The sequence below is a fragment of the Panthera leo genome, chromosome A2, assembly GCF_018350215.1.
Source record: "Panthera leo isolate Ple1 chromosome A2, P.leo_Ple1_pat1.1, whole genome shotgun sequence".
Taxonomy (NCBI): domain Eukaryota; kingdom Metazoa; phylum Chordata; class Mammalia; order Carnivora; family Felidae; genus Panthera; species Panthera leo.
The window spans coordinates 53,172,671-53,188,393 of record NC_056680.1 but is presented as its reverse complement, the minus strand read 5'-3'; the positions used below and the strand labels follow the sequence as shown (position 1 = coordinate 53,188,393).

General features: G+C 45.2%; 1 protein-coding gene across 1 annotated transcript in view; it reads right to left on the bottom strand.

Annotated features, from left to right (window-relative positions):
- The window catches only part of SYN2 (synapsin II), a 199,043-nt gene that overhangs the window by 7,623 nt on the left and 175,697 nt on the right, over positions 1–15,723 (bottom strand). Inside the window, exons 10-11 of the mRNA XM_042911021.1 lie at positions 14,791–14,940; positions 79–139 (exon numbers count right to left, since the gene is read on the bottom strand). Of these exons, the coding sequence (XP_042766955.1) occupies positions 79–139; positions 14,791–14,940 (211 nt within the window). The remainder of the gene's footprint in view (positions 1–78; positions 140–14,790; positions 14,941–15,723) is intronic.

Below are 15,723 nucleotides of genomic sequence, written 5' to 3'. Positions count from 1 at the left end.
ACCAATCACTTTAAGAAGCTTGGACTTGTTTGGGCCCTACTGCAATGCCATTACAGTCGAGAATATACTGTAAACAACCTTGAGGGGCTGGCCGCTGAGGTGGGGTCTTGCTTGAGTCCGGATCCTTAAGTGTTCCACTCTGGAAGACAAAATGCAAAAGAGATAAAAACAAAACTCTGAGCAGATTCCAAAGAGAAACCCTGTGGCTCCATGGCATGAGTGTAGTGGGATCTGATGGGATCCATGGGATCTGGCCTAGAGGCTTCTGTTGTTCCAGAAATGCCTCAAGGGAGATCTCAACATCTGGAGTGTTGCTGGGGCACAGGTCTAGGGGGTCTGGGCCTTAGTCCCATACTGGTAGGCAGTGCCCCCCTCCCCGCTTCTCATTTCCCTCCCTTTTAGACGTATTCTGTTCAGAAGCTTTGAATCTTCTAACAGCATCTGGTTTCTTCTCTGGTGGCTGCCTCCTGTCCAGTTTCCCCTCATACTCATGGCCCGGCTTCCTGAAGGAAAGATCAACACCAAACTCCAGAGAGTGGGTTGCCTTAGGCGATTCCAAGGGTCCTGAGAGCAGGGGCTGGACTAGATGACTAGCCTAGACTTGCTTCACTTCTTCTGTGGAGTTAATTCTGGGGTGGGATCAGCTCTGGGCTGGCTCTGGGGTCAGATCCACTCTTCGGGCTGCACTGGAACCCCCACAGGGAAGGACTTAAAGGAGGGGGCAGTAGTCTGTTTCCCCCCACCCCAGAAACCCTTCTTACCCAGAGGGAAGCAGTAAGATGTTAATGCTAGTAAAAGTGCTCAAGGCCAGGCTGTTTTTCCTTCTCAGATAGCATAATCACATTTTACCCAATAACATGGCTCCACTCCCAAGCTCCCTCTCCTCCCAGCTAGGATTCTGATTATGCCCAGACAGGATCAAATATGCACGTGACTTCAGTTTGTCTTACATTTGAATTAAGGCAGTGAGGACTTGGAGCTTAAATTCAGTAAAAGGGAAATGGTCTGTAAAACCTAAGGGCTGCCAAGTGTGCTGATGGTGATGTCACAGAGGGAGCTGCAAGGGCAAGGCTGTGAAATGGGCTGAGAATGTCATTAGCATTCTCCCACTTCCTCTTTCAGTGCCCCTCGGCCCTACTCCCACATGAAAACCATCTCTCCTCCTGTTCCTTATTTCCTATGGGCCTCTGATTCTTACCATCAGTCTCTTCTCCTGCCTATTAAGGCCTGTTTTCAGCTCCACTCAAGGAGAGCCAAAGTGTTACCCTCTCCAGTGTCATGGTCTTTAACAACCTTGCTTAAAACTGTTCTACTAAGAGGATTTGGGGCAGTGGGAGGCAGGGGGCCTTTGAAATGTCCTTAGCGCCACCACATCAGAGGGTGTGTGTTCTATCTACATTCCCCACCCCCTCACAGATCACAGCAAGCAATCGCACCAATACTTTCCCTCCCCTTCTTCCAAGCCTTGTCATGGGGTCCATGCTTGTTCTGAGCTCTGGCACCAAAATACCCACACCCAACACACCAGCTAGAGACCACACCATCCAGTCAGCAGCAAGACCCATCAGCTTTTCTCTCTCAACATCTAAGATTCACCACCTTCTTCTAACCAATGCTGGTCAGGCCTGTACCATTTCTTGCTTAGACTACTAGACTCCTAGTACTAGTACTCCTACTACTTTACCACTACCAAAATAGTCTCCTCTCTCTCCAATCTATTCTCTCCATGCCTACCTGCTGTTCTCCTATACTCCTTTCCTAATTGTGTCACTTTACTGCTCTAAGTAATTTATAGCTAATGCTGCATATGTGCCAGGTAACATACTGGGAACTTTCATGCAGTACTGCCAAAAACCTCATAAGACCTCTATGAGGTAGATGCTATTATTATCAACATCTCTAATTTTTAGATAAGGAAATTGAGGCCTAGCTAAGTCATGTAATTTTCACAGAGTCACACAGTAGAGGCTGATGCAGCTGGGCTGTGAGGCCAGGCAGTCTGATGCTCATATTTTCTTCCCATTACCAGCAAGATGACAACCACATCCTTCAGGCTGACATCCAAAACTTGCTTCAGCATGGTTGGAATTGACCTTCCTAGCCTTCCCTTTGCCTCATGCCCTAAACACACCTGTTCCCTCTAGGCCTGACCCCTCACTGTTTATTCTCTAGGGTAGGCCACTCCATTGTTTGTGCTGATTATCTTCCAGGAATGCCTTTTCTCCTGTTCTACCAATCCCATCCAACACATCCTAGAGGTTTAAGTCACTTTCTACCTCATCCTTGAAACCTTTCGACTGTGATGTCTTCTCTGAAATCCTGAAACAGCACTTTGGAGACTCATACTACTGAAGAGAGCCTTTGTTTTTATCCTGAAGACTGGGGATGATGCCCCCAAGAAGACAGATGCTTCAGAGAACTATGTGTCTTCATCTTCTCTTGAATTTCCAACAAATACAATGCCCATTGTTTTCAAAGAAAAAGTGGGATATAAGGCCTGGTACAGGAACTATTTATTTAAAAAATTCAAACAGTTGGAATCAGGAATATTTTGGAAAATTCAAGACTATCAAAATTTTACCAACAGCGTCAAGCACAGGGCTGAGTATAATAAGATATCCTTAATAAATGCTTGTTAAATAAATGAACATGCAAACACAGTAACAGTGAAAATCCAAAAAGGACTAGAGTATAAGTCTTTAGAAGACAAATGTTGTTAAATCATAGAAGTTAAATTGTATTGAATTTGGTATCAAATCCAGTGAGCAGCTCTGGAAATGTTCAAGTTAGGGAATTAAAATTGAGGCCAGCAGAGGTATCTGCCTGTATATCAGGTACAGAAGATAAAATTAAAACAAGCCTCAAAGAATCAGAAATTGCTTCCACCAAGACCACCTAACCCAGCTGAAGTCAGGGAAACCTTAGGCCCAAGGGTTCTTTCTCACTGTGATCTCTTCTCTCTCAACCTGGCTGCCAACTGGAGAAGTCTGGGGCCAGGATACAGTGTCTGGTAATGGGTGCACCAGGATAGCAGGATAGCCTTTCTACCTGGGCTTCTCACATGCTTTGACTAGGTTGGGCATCAGCCCCACGTCCCAACACACACACACACACACACACACACACACACACACACACACACACACTGCTGCCTAGGTCTCCAGCAGCAAGTCTTTAAGATTGGGCAGCAGAGTGATTGAGGAATTTAGGTTTTTTGGGTTGGGAAGACCTTGGGTTCGATTCAAATCTGCCACTAACTAGCTTTGTGACCTTGGGCAAGTTATTTCACTCCTCTGCACCCATCTTTCTTCAAAAGAAGTGAGATTATCTATCTATCTATCTATCTATCTATCTATCTATCTATCTACCTACCTACCTATAAGCATTTGACCCTGGTAGGTGCTAAGTAAATGCAGCAGATGATGGTCATGGTGATGCTGATAAGGAATTTCTTCTGAAACTCTGTCTTACTCCCATGATGGAATACCCCCTGCAGTGCTCTATTCCTAGGCTTTGGAGAACTTTATTTAATTGTGATAACAAAGCCTCCTCTGGGCTCCCTGACAAGCCATCAGTGTTATGCCCTCTAATTGACTGAAAAGGATACTCAGATGAAAGACACCAAATTCATACAGTTTGTGGAGCCACTAGACTGTCTCTTGCCAGTTCCCTTTCCCCAAGGCCTCACCTCATACCACTGACTGCTGCCAATCACCTCAGACATTGATCAAGAATAGCTTAAGATGTTCTCCTCTCAGAGAATTGTTATTTTCAGATAGGGCTATGGAAGACCATATAACAAGAGAGCAGAGCCAGGGCCAATGGGCAAAAGCTCTGGAAAAGTAGACTTTCAGTTACAGGAAGAACTTTACATAGCGAAAACAGTAGAAGAGGCTATCTTGGGAGGTGGGTGTGTTCAGCAGAGGCTAGAGAATTACCTGACAAAGATATTGTAGAGATATTCTTTCACTAAACATGAGATAGATTAGGTGAACACCATGGTTCCTTGTATCCTGACAGTTTATGATTCTGGTGGCAGGGTGTGTTGGGGGGGAGGGACTTTAAAATCCCATAGATTAAACTCTAATGGTAGAACACCAGACACTGACTGGATGACTTCACACGGGTAATCATACCAATGAAAGCTGGCCCTGGCTCTTCTCAGCCTAAGAAATATAAAAATAAGACACCCAAGGATAAACTGAGCCCAAAAGTTTCACTTCTAAAAGCTTCAGAGAAAGAGCTCCCAGAGGCGGTCCTTTGAGCTGGAGCCTGGGAATATGCTTTGGCCACCCTTGTCTGGCGCCTAGGGAGCTTCTCCCTTCCCTGGCTCCACTGAGGTTGTGGACTGAAGACTTCCCAGGGACTATGTGGGGCAGGACGAGAGTCCCCTAGGACTGTCCCTTACCAGGCTGAGACTCTCTGGCTCCGCCCACAAGCCTTCCATCTGTTGGGGCTGAGGGGTATTCCCGTGGGGTTTGGCTACCATGGGATCTGTCTCCAGTCACCAAGAACTGCCTGGGATGCTTAATTCCACAGAAGTCTGGCCACTCTGGCGTCACTGCCAAAGTCTGGCCTATAGCCAGCCCACAGCAGGAGCTCATGGCCAGACTGAGCTACGGTTTCCCTCAGGAAGTTGAGTTGACTCAAACAGGTAAGAACGTGTAGTCCAGTGCTTGTGCCCAGCTGCACTCAAAAAAGAAGGGGGAATAAATGGCCTTACAGCCCCTTAAGGGGAAAAAACAAACAAACAAACAACCCTGGGCTTATAGAATGACAAAAAGCTCAGAGGTTGTCCATTTACAATGCCGTTGCCAAAAAATTTTACGCTAGAGAGGCTTCAGAAAGGGAAGTCACAGGTTCACTGCTCTTTGGGCTGATAAGCCCCACAAGAGAGCACTGCAACCAATTCTGGTGCTTCTTTAAGGGTGACACCAGTGGAATTAAAATGGGTACATGGAACACACAGGATGGTGAAAAGTGTGGAAATGACATCTTTCCTCATGTGACTTTGAGAAAGTTACTTAATCTCTGAGTCTCAGTTTTTTAAATAGGCAGATTAGAAGGACTAAGTGAGGTAACCGTGGAAACACCTAGGACTGAGTAGAAAATCAAAGTTAGTCAAATGTAAATCTGATCAAGGTCAAGGGCTAGCTGGGGTTGTAATGATCTTCCTGGCCTTAGAGGTGTTTAAACAGGGCCAGGACAAACTCTGATCAGAGATACTGTGGAGGATGTCATCAAGTTGAAGCCAGAGGTCTTCTACAAGCTGTTCTGTCTCTGGGATTCCATTAATTCTTTCATGCATTTTTCATTTCTCTAGGTGTCTGAGATAGGAGACAAGCCTTTCTTAGCTGCAGAGTCTTGAGCCCAGCAAGATGCCAGGGCTACTGGGCCTGAGCAGAGGCACAGGCTTTGAGGGCCTTGGCAAGTAGAGGGCTGCTGCTCTCCATCAAAGCTGGTTGGGCTGGTATCCCACTCTGATGAACCCATTGGGCTTTAGTAATCTGAGAAATCAGGGAGACAGGAGAGAGGCAGGTATAGCTCAGAGGCTCCTCTAGGTTGGCTAAGTTTAGCACTTGGTTTTCAGGAAAGCAAGGGTTTCCCTTACACAAGGTCACAAAGGCCCAGCTCTCTCCATTCTTACCTTCCCCTGTGCTCTGGTGGGGACATGAAAAAGGCATAGTGCCTATTATTGTAGACCACTACCTGAACTGTGGATCAGAAGATCCAGCACTCCTGTGTGACTGTGTGACTCTGGAGAAGTCATTTGCATTCTCTTTGCTGATGTATGAAACAGAGATAGAAATACCAGCCCAAACCATTTCACATAGGGTGGTGAGGCTCAAAATAGTGACTGTGCTTTGTAAACTGTACAGTGCTAGGCAAGGCATTGGTATATGTGACCATCATTACTATTATTTAAATAATAATAAATATCAATCCAAAGGAATGCAGCTTTAATGAAGCTCTAGAATTTCATGTGTCAATGGAGAAAGTATTGTTGGGTGGCTTCCTTTCACCTGGTGCACAGTGGCTCAGTATGTAGGGGATTCTGGGTTAGGCTATACCATGCCCTCTGTATTATCACTAACTTGTTCCAGTGAGGCCCCTGAAGATGCAGAAAAGTCATTTCAGAAACAGTAAATATTAGCTGTTGAGGTAAATGGACAGGCAATCACAGTCTAGGAGAAAAAGCAAGCCCATGGATGAGGGTTTGTGGGGTTTTGTCAAAGGCACCTTTAACTTGCTACCCTGTGGCTTTCAGCAGACAAGCTGGGAGACAGGAGCTCCTATCTGAGGTCCCAGCAGGACGGAAAGCTGAGGAAGGAAAGACACTGAGTGACTCAACTTTTCAGAGTTGTTGGCCCGAGTCCAGCTGCCCCCACCAAGGAGGAAGGCCTGTGCTTGCTCAGCATATCTGAGACAGGAAATTGGGAAAGGGTCTCAGGGTCTGGCCCCAGGAAAGAGGCCAGGCCAAGCTCCTTGCCGGACACGCCACAGAGCTATTCTGATCAGCTCCCCCAGGCTCTGCTCCCCCGGTCTAAGACCCCAGGGGGAATGAGGCAGCAGGAAGGAATGTGGTTGGGAGGTTGTAGGTTCAGTTAGAGCAAAGGGGACAGCATGTTTTCAGGCACCTTGGGATCTTTCTGAGATCACCCCAGCAGTCACCAGTGCCCACCTTCCTTCCTCGGAAAGGTTATAAAAGGTTCCCAAGGATGAGCTCTTCTTCCTCCTCCTTTCACGAGGGAAATTGCTACTCTGAGGGCAGAGCTCATCTCCTGGATTGGGGCCCTCCCATGATCAGTGATTTCCTAAGGACATAAGAAGTGTCCCACGGGGGCAATCCATGAGACCTATGGAGGCACTGAGGGCCAGGTCACCCGAGGTCAGAATGTCAGCTTCAAGTGATTAAAGATGTCCCTTAAAAGTTAAGACAGCCTGAAAATAGTCAGTTTCCCTTAATAGTCTGCTAAAGGATCTGGTCACTAGTGACTTTATCTGAACCTGCTTCAAATCTCACATTTTCAGCTTATACTCACTGGGGAACTAATTCCCTAAAGCCAGTCCTGCTGTGGGAAGCAGGAAGACCTTTCATTTGTCCTAAATTTACTTCTTCTAAGCTATGTGAGTCCCTCTTAGTCTCATGTTTGGGATCTGAGTTGCATCCCTTCACTAACTGCATGGCACTTTAGACCCCACTGAAACCCCTTCTCAGTCTTTGTGTCCTTGTATTCAAGAGACTTCATCTTTTTGAGCCTCTGTGGCTAGAAAGACCTGGCTGGAAATGTTTTCAGTATCTCTTTAGTCCAGAGAACCAGTAAAAAGGACTGGTAGAATGTCCCACCAGAGGCCACAGGCTGCAGGTCTGTGGGCCTCAGTCTTTCGGTTCTGAAGTCTCATCACTGCCCTTTCCAGGTCTGTGGCTAGTACACAGCATCTCAGATCTGGAAAGGGATTTTAAGCTACCTGCACCAACAGCCCTAGCCCCCAGCCCACACTTTCACCATAGCCCTGACATGTACTCATCTTGCCCCTGCAAGAACATCAGCAGTGACGTGGCAGCCACACACACCAGTTCCCAGGGCAGCCATTTCCTCTCCTAGTGTTAGTTTACTCCTGTCTTCCAGCAGGTTTGCCTTTGGGCACCAGGCACCAGAGACCTGAAGGTACTCAGTCATGGGCTCCTTGAGAGTATTGCTATTCAACTGGATCTCCTTTAACATTAAGTCGTTGATTTGCCAAATGCCCCAACCCCCATATTCTTTCCTCTGAGCACATTCTTAGAGTTAGAGGTTGTCCTTGTTTATACTGTGATTCTCAGACTGGAAACCACATTGCAGTTGTGGTCTGATCAGCTCAAGGTAGGGGAAGAGGCTCATTTTCCTCCCGGACACCATATGTGTACTAAATACTTCCAAAGGCTGAGTCTTAGAATCACTTCTCCTGGGTATAACCTGCAAGCCAAACAGAAAGCTCACTGGTGTCTGAAATCCCTGCATTAGCAATTCAGCCCTTTGACTCCGGAAGACATTACAGGAAACTTTAAAAAGTGGAAGCAGTGTGGTGGGGTATGAACAAAGATTCACCACCTGAAGGAGAGCACCAGGATCCCACCTCTGCTGGCGTGACCTGAAGCTTTGTCTACAGTAGTCTCAGGAGCAGCATACACCTCTCCAGAGCCCCAGGCTCAACTCAGATCCCAGAAGACAGACCCCAAGGGTTGGTGAATGTGTGGAGGGGATGCAAGGGCATGGCCTATAGGAAGGTTTCAAAAGTATATAGCCTGGAGGCTTTGGCCATCACTGGCCACCAGGTGTCACTGCCACCTTGAGAACAGTCTCCCAAAAGCACTTCAGAGTCACTTGCCCTGGCCAACTCTTAGGGCAGCTCCAAAGCTGGCAGTACAGCCAATCTGAGGCCAGGTTGTCATTAGCCAGATAAGGCTTTGCCACTTGCCTCCCTGCCCTCAGCAACATAGCAGTGCCTTTTACAACCCTGCCCCTATTCCTTCGAACTGGGCACAGCAGCTAGCTTGAGTCTGCTCAAACGACTTTGCTCTTTGTCTTCTATAATTAGTCTGTCTCAGGCTAGGAGGCTGGCTGACAACAAGGTAAGGTGTGCCCTCTACTCACCTCCCCCTCAGCCTCCTTTAGGTGCTCTTCTAGAGTCAAAGAAATGAGAGCTGTAACAGTAGAGCTGCAGACAAGGATAGAGAGGGAGAAAGAGAAAGGTAGATAAATTGTCCTGGTCTTGACCTAGAATACTGGGCAAGAAGCAGCTCTTAGGGCTTGTGACTCAGGCCAGAAGTTCTTTCAGCCTGAGCTGCCAGAGCCATGGAAGAAAGCGGCCAGCAAGAGGGGTCTGATTGTGAGGAATGGAATGTGACTTAATGACAGCACCTAAGGTCTCAGTGTACTGTACAGAGTTCTGGCTGGGACCCAGGTAATGTCCCTTGGCTTATAGCCCTTCTATTTTCACACTACCAAAATCACTCACAGGATCCTGACACCAACTCTAATATGCTTTAAGGGCTGTTAAAGACACTTATTCCATCTGGGAACTCATTCAACAAATATGTACTGCAATACCATATCAAGGGGAGGAGAAGGAGGAGTGGTTTGCCTGGGTAGGAGGAGTATTTTAGTCACTGTCATTTGCATAGAATTGCTATCACATAACGATAATAAAAAGCAGACAGACTTAGTTTTGTTATTGTTAACTTTTCTACTGAGGACTGTCTGTATCTGGCCACATCACTCTCGCCCACTCCTCAGTATACTCATGATGTATTCAGTGGCTACAAATTACCAGCTACTCTGCAGGCCCTAGAGACACAGCAGTGAACAGACCCCTACTCTCCAGATCCTTACATGCTACTGGAAGAGTCAAAGGCATAAACAGATGAGAATGATTTTAGCTGATAGCAAGAGCTATGCAGCAAATTCAAGAAGCGGGGGTTGTAGCCGGTGGTACCTTCGGATTGGATGGTTGAGGCAATTTCAGTTGTACTGTCATGAAGGAGCCAGCCATGCAAAAAAAGGGGAAGAACATTTCAGAGAGAGGACACAGCTGATGCGATGGCCCCTACCAGTGTGGCTGGGGCACAGTGAAGAAGAGCTAGGATGGTATGAGGGCAAAGAGGCAGGCAGGGGTCTACGTGAGTTGCTTGGGAAAAATTGGAAGGAAGACAAATTTAAGGGGAAAAAAAGAGTTCTGTTTTGGCCTTGTTATATTTATGATGCCTTCAGACATGCAAATAAAGATGTCAAGCAAGAGTTAAAAATGTGAATCTGGAGTTCAAGGAGCGGTCAGAGCAGGAGATAGATATGGGCTGGCTGAGATCGCCAAGGAATGTACACAGACCACATTCTAGGGCACCAACATTTGGAGGTTTAACACAAGTGGAGAAGCCAGCAAAGGAGGTGAGAAGGAGAAATCAATGAGGTAGAATGAAGACCAGGCAAGAACAGGGTCACTGAGGCCTGGAAAGGAAAGTGTTTTAAGAAGGAGGGAGTGTGGGCAACTGCATCAAGGCTACTGAGAAGTCATGCAAGATAAGAAGATGGGAAGATCAGAACTCAGTGACTTGGAGTCACTGTGACAAGAGCAATTTCAGTGGGATGGTGGGATTGGTTATTATTTCATTTTTCTAAATGGCAGATGTTTGTGGGTAGATGTGAAAATCTTCTAGAGAGAATAAATTGATGATGGAGAAAATAGGGATAACTTGAAAGCCAAAAGGATGTGGCATCCAGATCACCAGTGAAGGGTGGGTCTTAGAAGCAGATCATGTGGCTAAAGATGCAGATTAACTGGCAGATGTAATAGTGGGAATATGGAAGCAATCTGGTCTGACACTCCATGGGCCTGGAGCCAGGATGACTGAAATGTCTCCTCAATCATAACCAGTGGAAATATGCTATCATCAGGGAGAAATAGGAGGTGGAAATATGACCAGTTCAGTCATGACTTCCAGCCCAAGTAGCAGCATTTTGCCAAGTGTGACAGACTGGTATTTCTGTCTTTAGGGGGGCTGGGGTCAAGGCACAAGGTTCAGGAAGAAACTAACAGAGAATATAAGAAGGTACCATCTGACCAATGGTGATGACCTCTGTGAATTCAGTCATGATATGAATTTAGAATATGAACATCTTTTGGACAGGAACTATATCTCATTCATCACTGTAGCCCTAAGTCTAATGACTAATTTTAAGCACATATGTTGGGCTAGGCCTGTGCTAGTCAGTGGAAAGACAGATGAAAAAGGCATGTCCCTTGCCCACAGGGTCTGAAATATTCAAGAAACATTGGCTAAGCTAATTTAATCATATATGGAGTAAAGAATTTGGCCTTGCCCAAAGAGAAATCTGGCCTTTGTCCCCCAACTCCTGGGAGGTAAGAAATCTGGCCTTTGTCCCCCTACTTTTGGAAGGAAAATTCTTGGGATTTCCTGAGCAATAGGAGTGTCCCTGTTATTTGTGGTGAGAGCCCTCAGATCACATTTGATAATATATGCTGATGAGGTGACTCACAGTAGCCCGTGGGGCCACATGGTATTAATTTGACTTTGAGGTATGGTGATACTGGAGACCAAGTTCAAACAGGTGATCAATCAGTCGAGCATAACTGTTACATGAAAACCAATAAAAACTATGAACACCAAATCTCAGATGAGCTTCCCTGATTAGCACCATGTGTACTGTCACATAAGGATGCTGAGAGGTTAATGGGTCCTTAGGACAATGAAAGCTTCATGTTTGGAATCTCCCAGACTCTGCCCTGTGCATTCTTCCTTTGGTTCATTTTTGAGCTGTATCCTTTCCTATAATACACCTGTGAGTATAACAGCTTTCAGTAAGTTATGTGAGTCCTTCCAGAGAACTCTTGGGAACTCTGAACTTTCTGTTGGTATCAGGAGTGAAGGCAGTCTTGTGGAAGACTGTACTCTCAGACTTTGCAGTTGGGCTGACTCCAGGTTTCATGTGACTTTAGAATTCAAAGGGATCTAGATATCATCTGATCCAACTTCATTCCGTAAGTGAGGAATTAGAGACTTAGAGGTGGGGAAAGACTTACCCAAGGTCACATAATATCAGGATAGAGTAGGACGAACCCCTGAGTGTCCTAACTCCCAGCATAATGTGCTTCCCACAATATCTTAGTGTAGCTTTGAATGTGAGCCTGAGCAGAGAAAAGCTTATCCTTGAGCCAGTCTGGCTTTGCTACAAGGGGATTTTTGTAGGAGCTCCTATATTTAGGAAAGCTTATTCCTTACTATGTTTCTTACCTCCCATTTTTCTTTAGAATATTTAAGTTGCAATATGTAATGTTTGCAGAGTAAGGGGCTTGTACCAAAATAGAACTAATGCTTTTTGTGGGGTGGACAATATTTTTTGGTGATTTCTTTGTTACTGAACTTTTATGCTTCAGATATCATTTCTGTATAATCTAAATTTCATTGCTAGAAGACATGTTAGCGTTTTTTTTTGTTCAGTCCTTCATTTTACACATGAAGATGCTGAGACACAGAAACAGAAACAGGACGATATCTATCCCAGGTCACTTGGTGAGTCAGTGGCAAGGACAAGGCTGAACTTAGGTCTCCTCTTCATTCTAGTCCAAAATGACTTTCCTGTAGAAGGCCAAGAGAGTTGTGCACACTCCTGTTTATAAAAGGACTTCAGGGATCCTCAAAGAATCCCAGAACAGCCCATTTTTGTTTATCTTGCCTGGGCAGCATGAGCCTGTCCTACTCTGTATAAATTCTTTAAGCTGCAACCAGATGTTCTCTGTATTTCTCAGGAAGGAGGCTACCTGTTACTGTTCCTCCCAGGCAGGGACAAGCAACAATCTGCTGATCCATTAGCTTTACAAAATCATAAAATCTAACCACAGATCTGATATTTTTAAACCAGGAAAGTTTGTTTGTTTGTTTGTTTATTAAAATTTTTTTAAGTTTATTTATTTTTGACAGAGACAGAGTAGGAGCATGAGCTGGGGAGAGGCAGAGAGAGGGAGAGAGACACAGAATCCGAAGCAGGCTCCAGGCTCTAAGCTGTCAGCACAGAGCCTGACGCAGGGCTCGAACTCACAAACTGTGAGATCATGACCTGGGCTGAAGTCATATGCTTAACCGACTAAACCACTTAGGTGCCCCGAAAGTTTTTTTATCACACCAAATTAAGTATAAATTTTAAATAATGGGATTATATCTCTAACAAGCAATTAATCTTTGTTCTGTTAATTACCCTATTGTAATTCTCTAGTGACTAACATTCCTGATGTACAGAAACAGATGCTTGCACCTGCCCAGAGGTTTGACACAGCATGAGCCTGCTACAGAAGGTATGAGACACCCGTAAGAGCTGATATATGATAGCATCCCACTGCAGGTGGCTACTCTCAACTTGGACACCAGAAGTAAATCTATTAGCCCAGAAACTCCCATTTATCCAACATCAGCCAGAATAGAAGTATTTTACTCAAATTTTCAGAGCTCGAAAGGTATTTAGATCTATCTAATATTATAGGTGGAGAAACTGACATCCAGAGAAAGAATTGACTTACGAATGGTCACACTGTTTTAATTTAGTCATTTCTACAGAAATATTTCTCATACATTAAGTTTCTAGCTTTCTTAAACAGCATGTGGAATACTGACTTACAAGTAACTGATTCTTGATGGTTCAGGTCCATTATTTTGAATATCAATCATGCTCCTATGCTATGATTCTGTGATATTCAAATGATAAGAAGAAAATGTGGGGTAATTTGCTTCTATACCAAATAATCCAGGCTGGTTTATCCTGTTTTTCCCTCCCCCACTCCTCTTCTTTCTTACTGAAGTATTTTGAGAATCCAATTACTTGGCTTCTGTTTGCAGTATAATCCCAGTGAGGCACTGATCTTTAGGAAAGGGGGTGATAATATCGAAGCCTAAGGTCGCAGGGAACCCAAGCCCAGAGGCTGCTTACTTACTTAATAATAGCAAGTAACTTTTATTGAACACTTATGATACACTATGTATGCTATATTTTAGGTTCTTTACTTCATTTAATTCTCATAATAACCCTAGGAGAGGGGTGCCATTGTCATCTCTGCTGAGCCACATATAAGTGTCTAAGGTCACAAAGCCAGTAAATAGAGGGTCCAGGATTCAAACTTGGGTAGTTCTCTCTTTAAAGCCTATACTCTGAAATCACTATTCTATTCTACCTCTCTAATTGTCTTAAGTATGATTTTGAAAGAAAATTTCTGAGTGATTTTCACGTACAAGTAATAAAACTTGAACCCTAGAAAGGGTAGTAATTCCCACCCACCACCCACCCCCCACTGCCCCAAATCACACAGCTGTTTAGGGGAACAGCTAGACTAGGATTCAGTTCTTAGATTCATTATCTCAAGCTCTTACCACTTCATTATGCAAAAATTCAGTGGGAAGAAAGTTAGGGGATATTTTTGCAAAGTGAGATATCTCCTAGATGGGATTTAACACCCTCAGTCTTGCCTTTCTTTGGCCCATTCTAGAGCCACAGGACCTGAGCCACAAAAGCTTCAGTGTGGATTTCCCACCTGAGGTTTGGATTCTGTCGCTGTGAATGTGACTGGTCATGAGTCACATACCATAGTCAACTGAAGAAAGCTGTCTCTCTCCCTTAGAAAGGAAAGCAGATTTCTAGTTTGAGCTTTACCTTGTTACTCTCTTCCAGAATGAGGGAAGAGAATGACCCCCTCTTCTCTCTGGACCAACATATTTCTTTCTTTTTAAAATTTATTTATTTATTTTGAGAGAGAGAAAGAGAGTACAGGGGAGGAGTAGAGAGCAAGAAAGGGAGAGAGAGAATCCCAAGCAGTCTCCATGCTGTCAGCGCACAGCCCAACATGTGGCTCAATCTCATGAATCAAGAGATCATGAGTTGGATGCTTAATGGACTGAGTCACCCAGGCACTGCTAGACCAGCAGATTTCTGATAAACACCCTTCTTTCTCTACAAATGCAGCAGAGCCCTCATAGACAGTAAACACTTGTTGAGAGGTCAGACCCAGCACCCCCTCAGAGACCCCTCCCATTTAAAAGTGGGAGTATCCCAAGGGAAAATGGGCTATGGTTCCCCCAGAGACTTCAAGTTCAGAGAGAAGAGAGCCAATACTCCATTTCTGGACAGTTCTATAGCTGCTATTGCAGACTCCTAATGAGAAGCCTCCTCCATCTTGGAGCCACCAAAGTCTAGAGCAGTGGGCTTGGGAATGGTTCTTGGTTCTCCCATGTCTCTTCCTGCTGCTTACCTGTGGCTGCTGGGTGGTTAAGGGTCTCTGAGGGGACAGGACAGGGGTCCTGGACAGCAGCTGGTTCATCTTGCTGATGACCAGTTCGGTGATGAGTTGTCTGTCTTCCACCTGGTGTTCACCAATCAGTGGCATACTACAGTCCATGACCTGGTGGAAGATGTAGCTCAGGTTAGGAAAGAGTCTGGAAACATCAAAGGCCTGGAATAGACTTTTAGAATGAGTAGGACGTAAGGCATCAGAGATAGGTTGGGGATGAAACTGGCATTCTTATCTTGAGCTGGAAGCAAGTTCTTTTGCAGAAATAGACCTGTGTCCCCTTCTCTGGCAAACCTTTGCCTAAGGTCCTCCCCACCAAACTTTACCCAGGCAAGGGCTCAGTGAGGTTGAAAGATTGGTAGCTGAAGAAGAGAGTATGGCTCTAGGGCTCAGAGGTTTGCAGGCAGGACACATGAAGGTCACTCCCTAACTTCTAGTTAAGAGTAGGCAGTTTTCGTCTCTGAGATTTTTCACCCATGCAGTTTCTGTCTCCACACATATTCTGCCCATTAAACAACTAGATTTCTGCTTTTGCTCATGACCTGGGATTCCTTCCCTTTCACCACCATCCTGATTCTTCCTGTACCTCAATGTCTGGGTAAATGTTTTCCTCCTTTAGGAAGAGACTGCCTAACCAGGACCATAGACCCTGTAGTCCAGCTCTCATTTATGATGAGAAAACAGGCCCACTGAGAGAGGGGACGTATGATTATCCAGGACACTACATGCCAAGCAGATCATGGAGTAGATTCTGAAGCTCACTTTGGGCTCCTGACACAAATCCTCTGCAAACACCACCAACTCCTGGCAAGGAGCCTTTCCTGTTCCCAGAAAGATTGGGCAAGAAAGTGTATGAATGATTCGTACTGCTACTCACTTTCCCTTTAATATGGG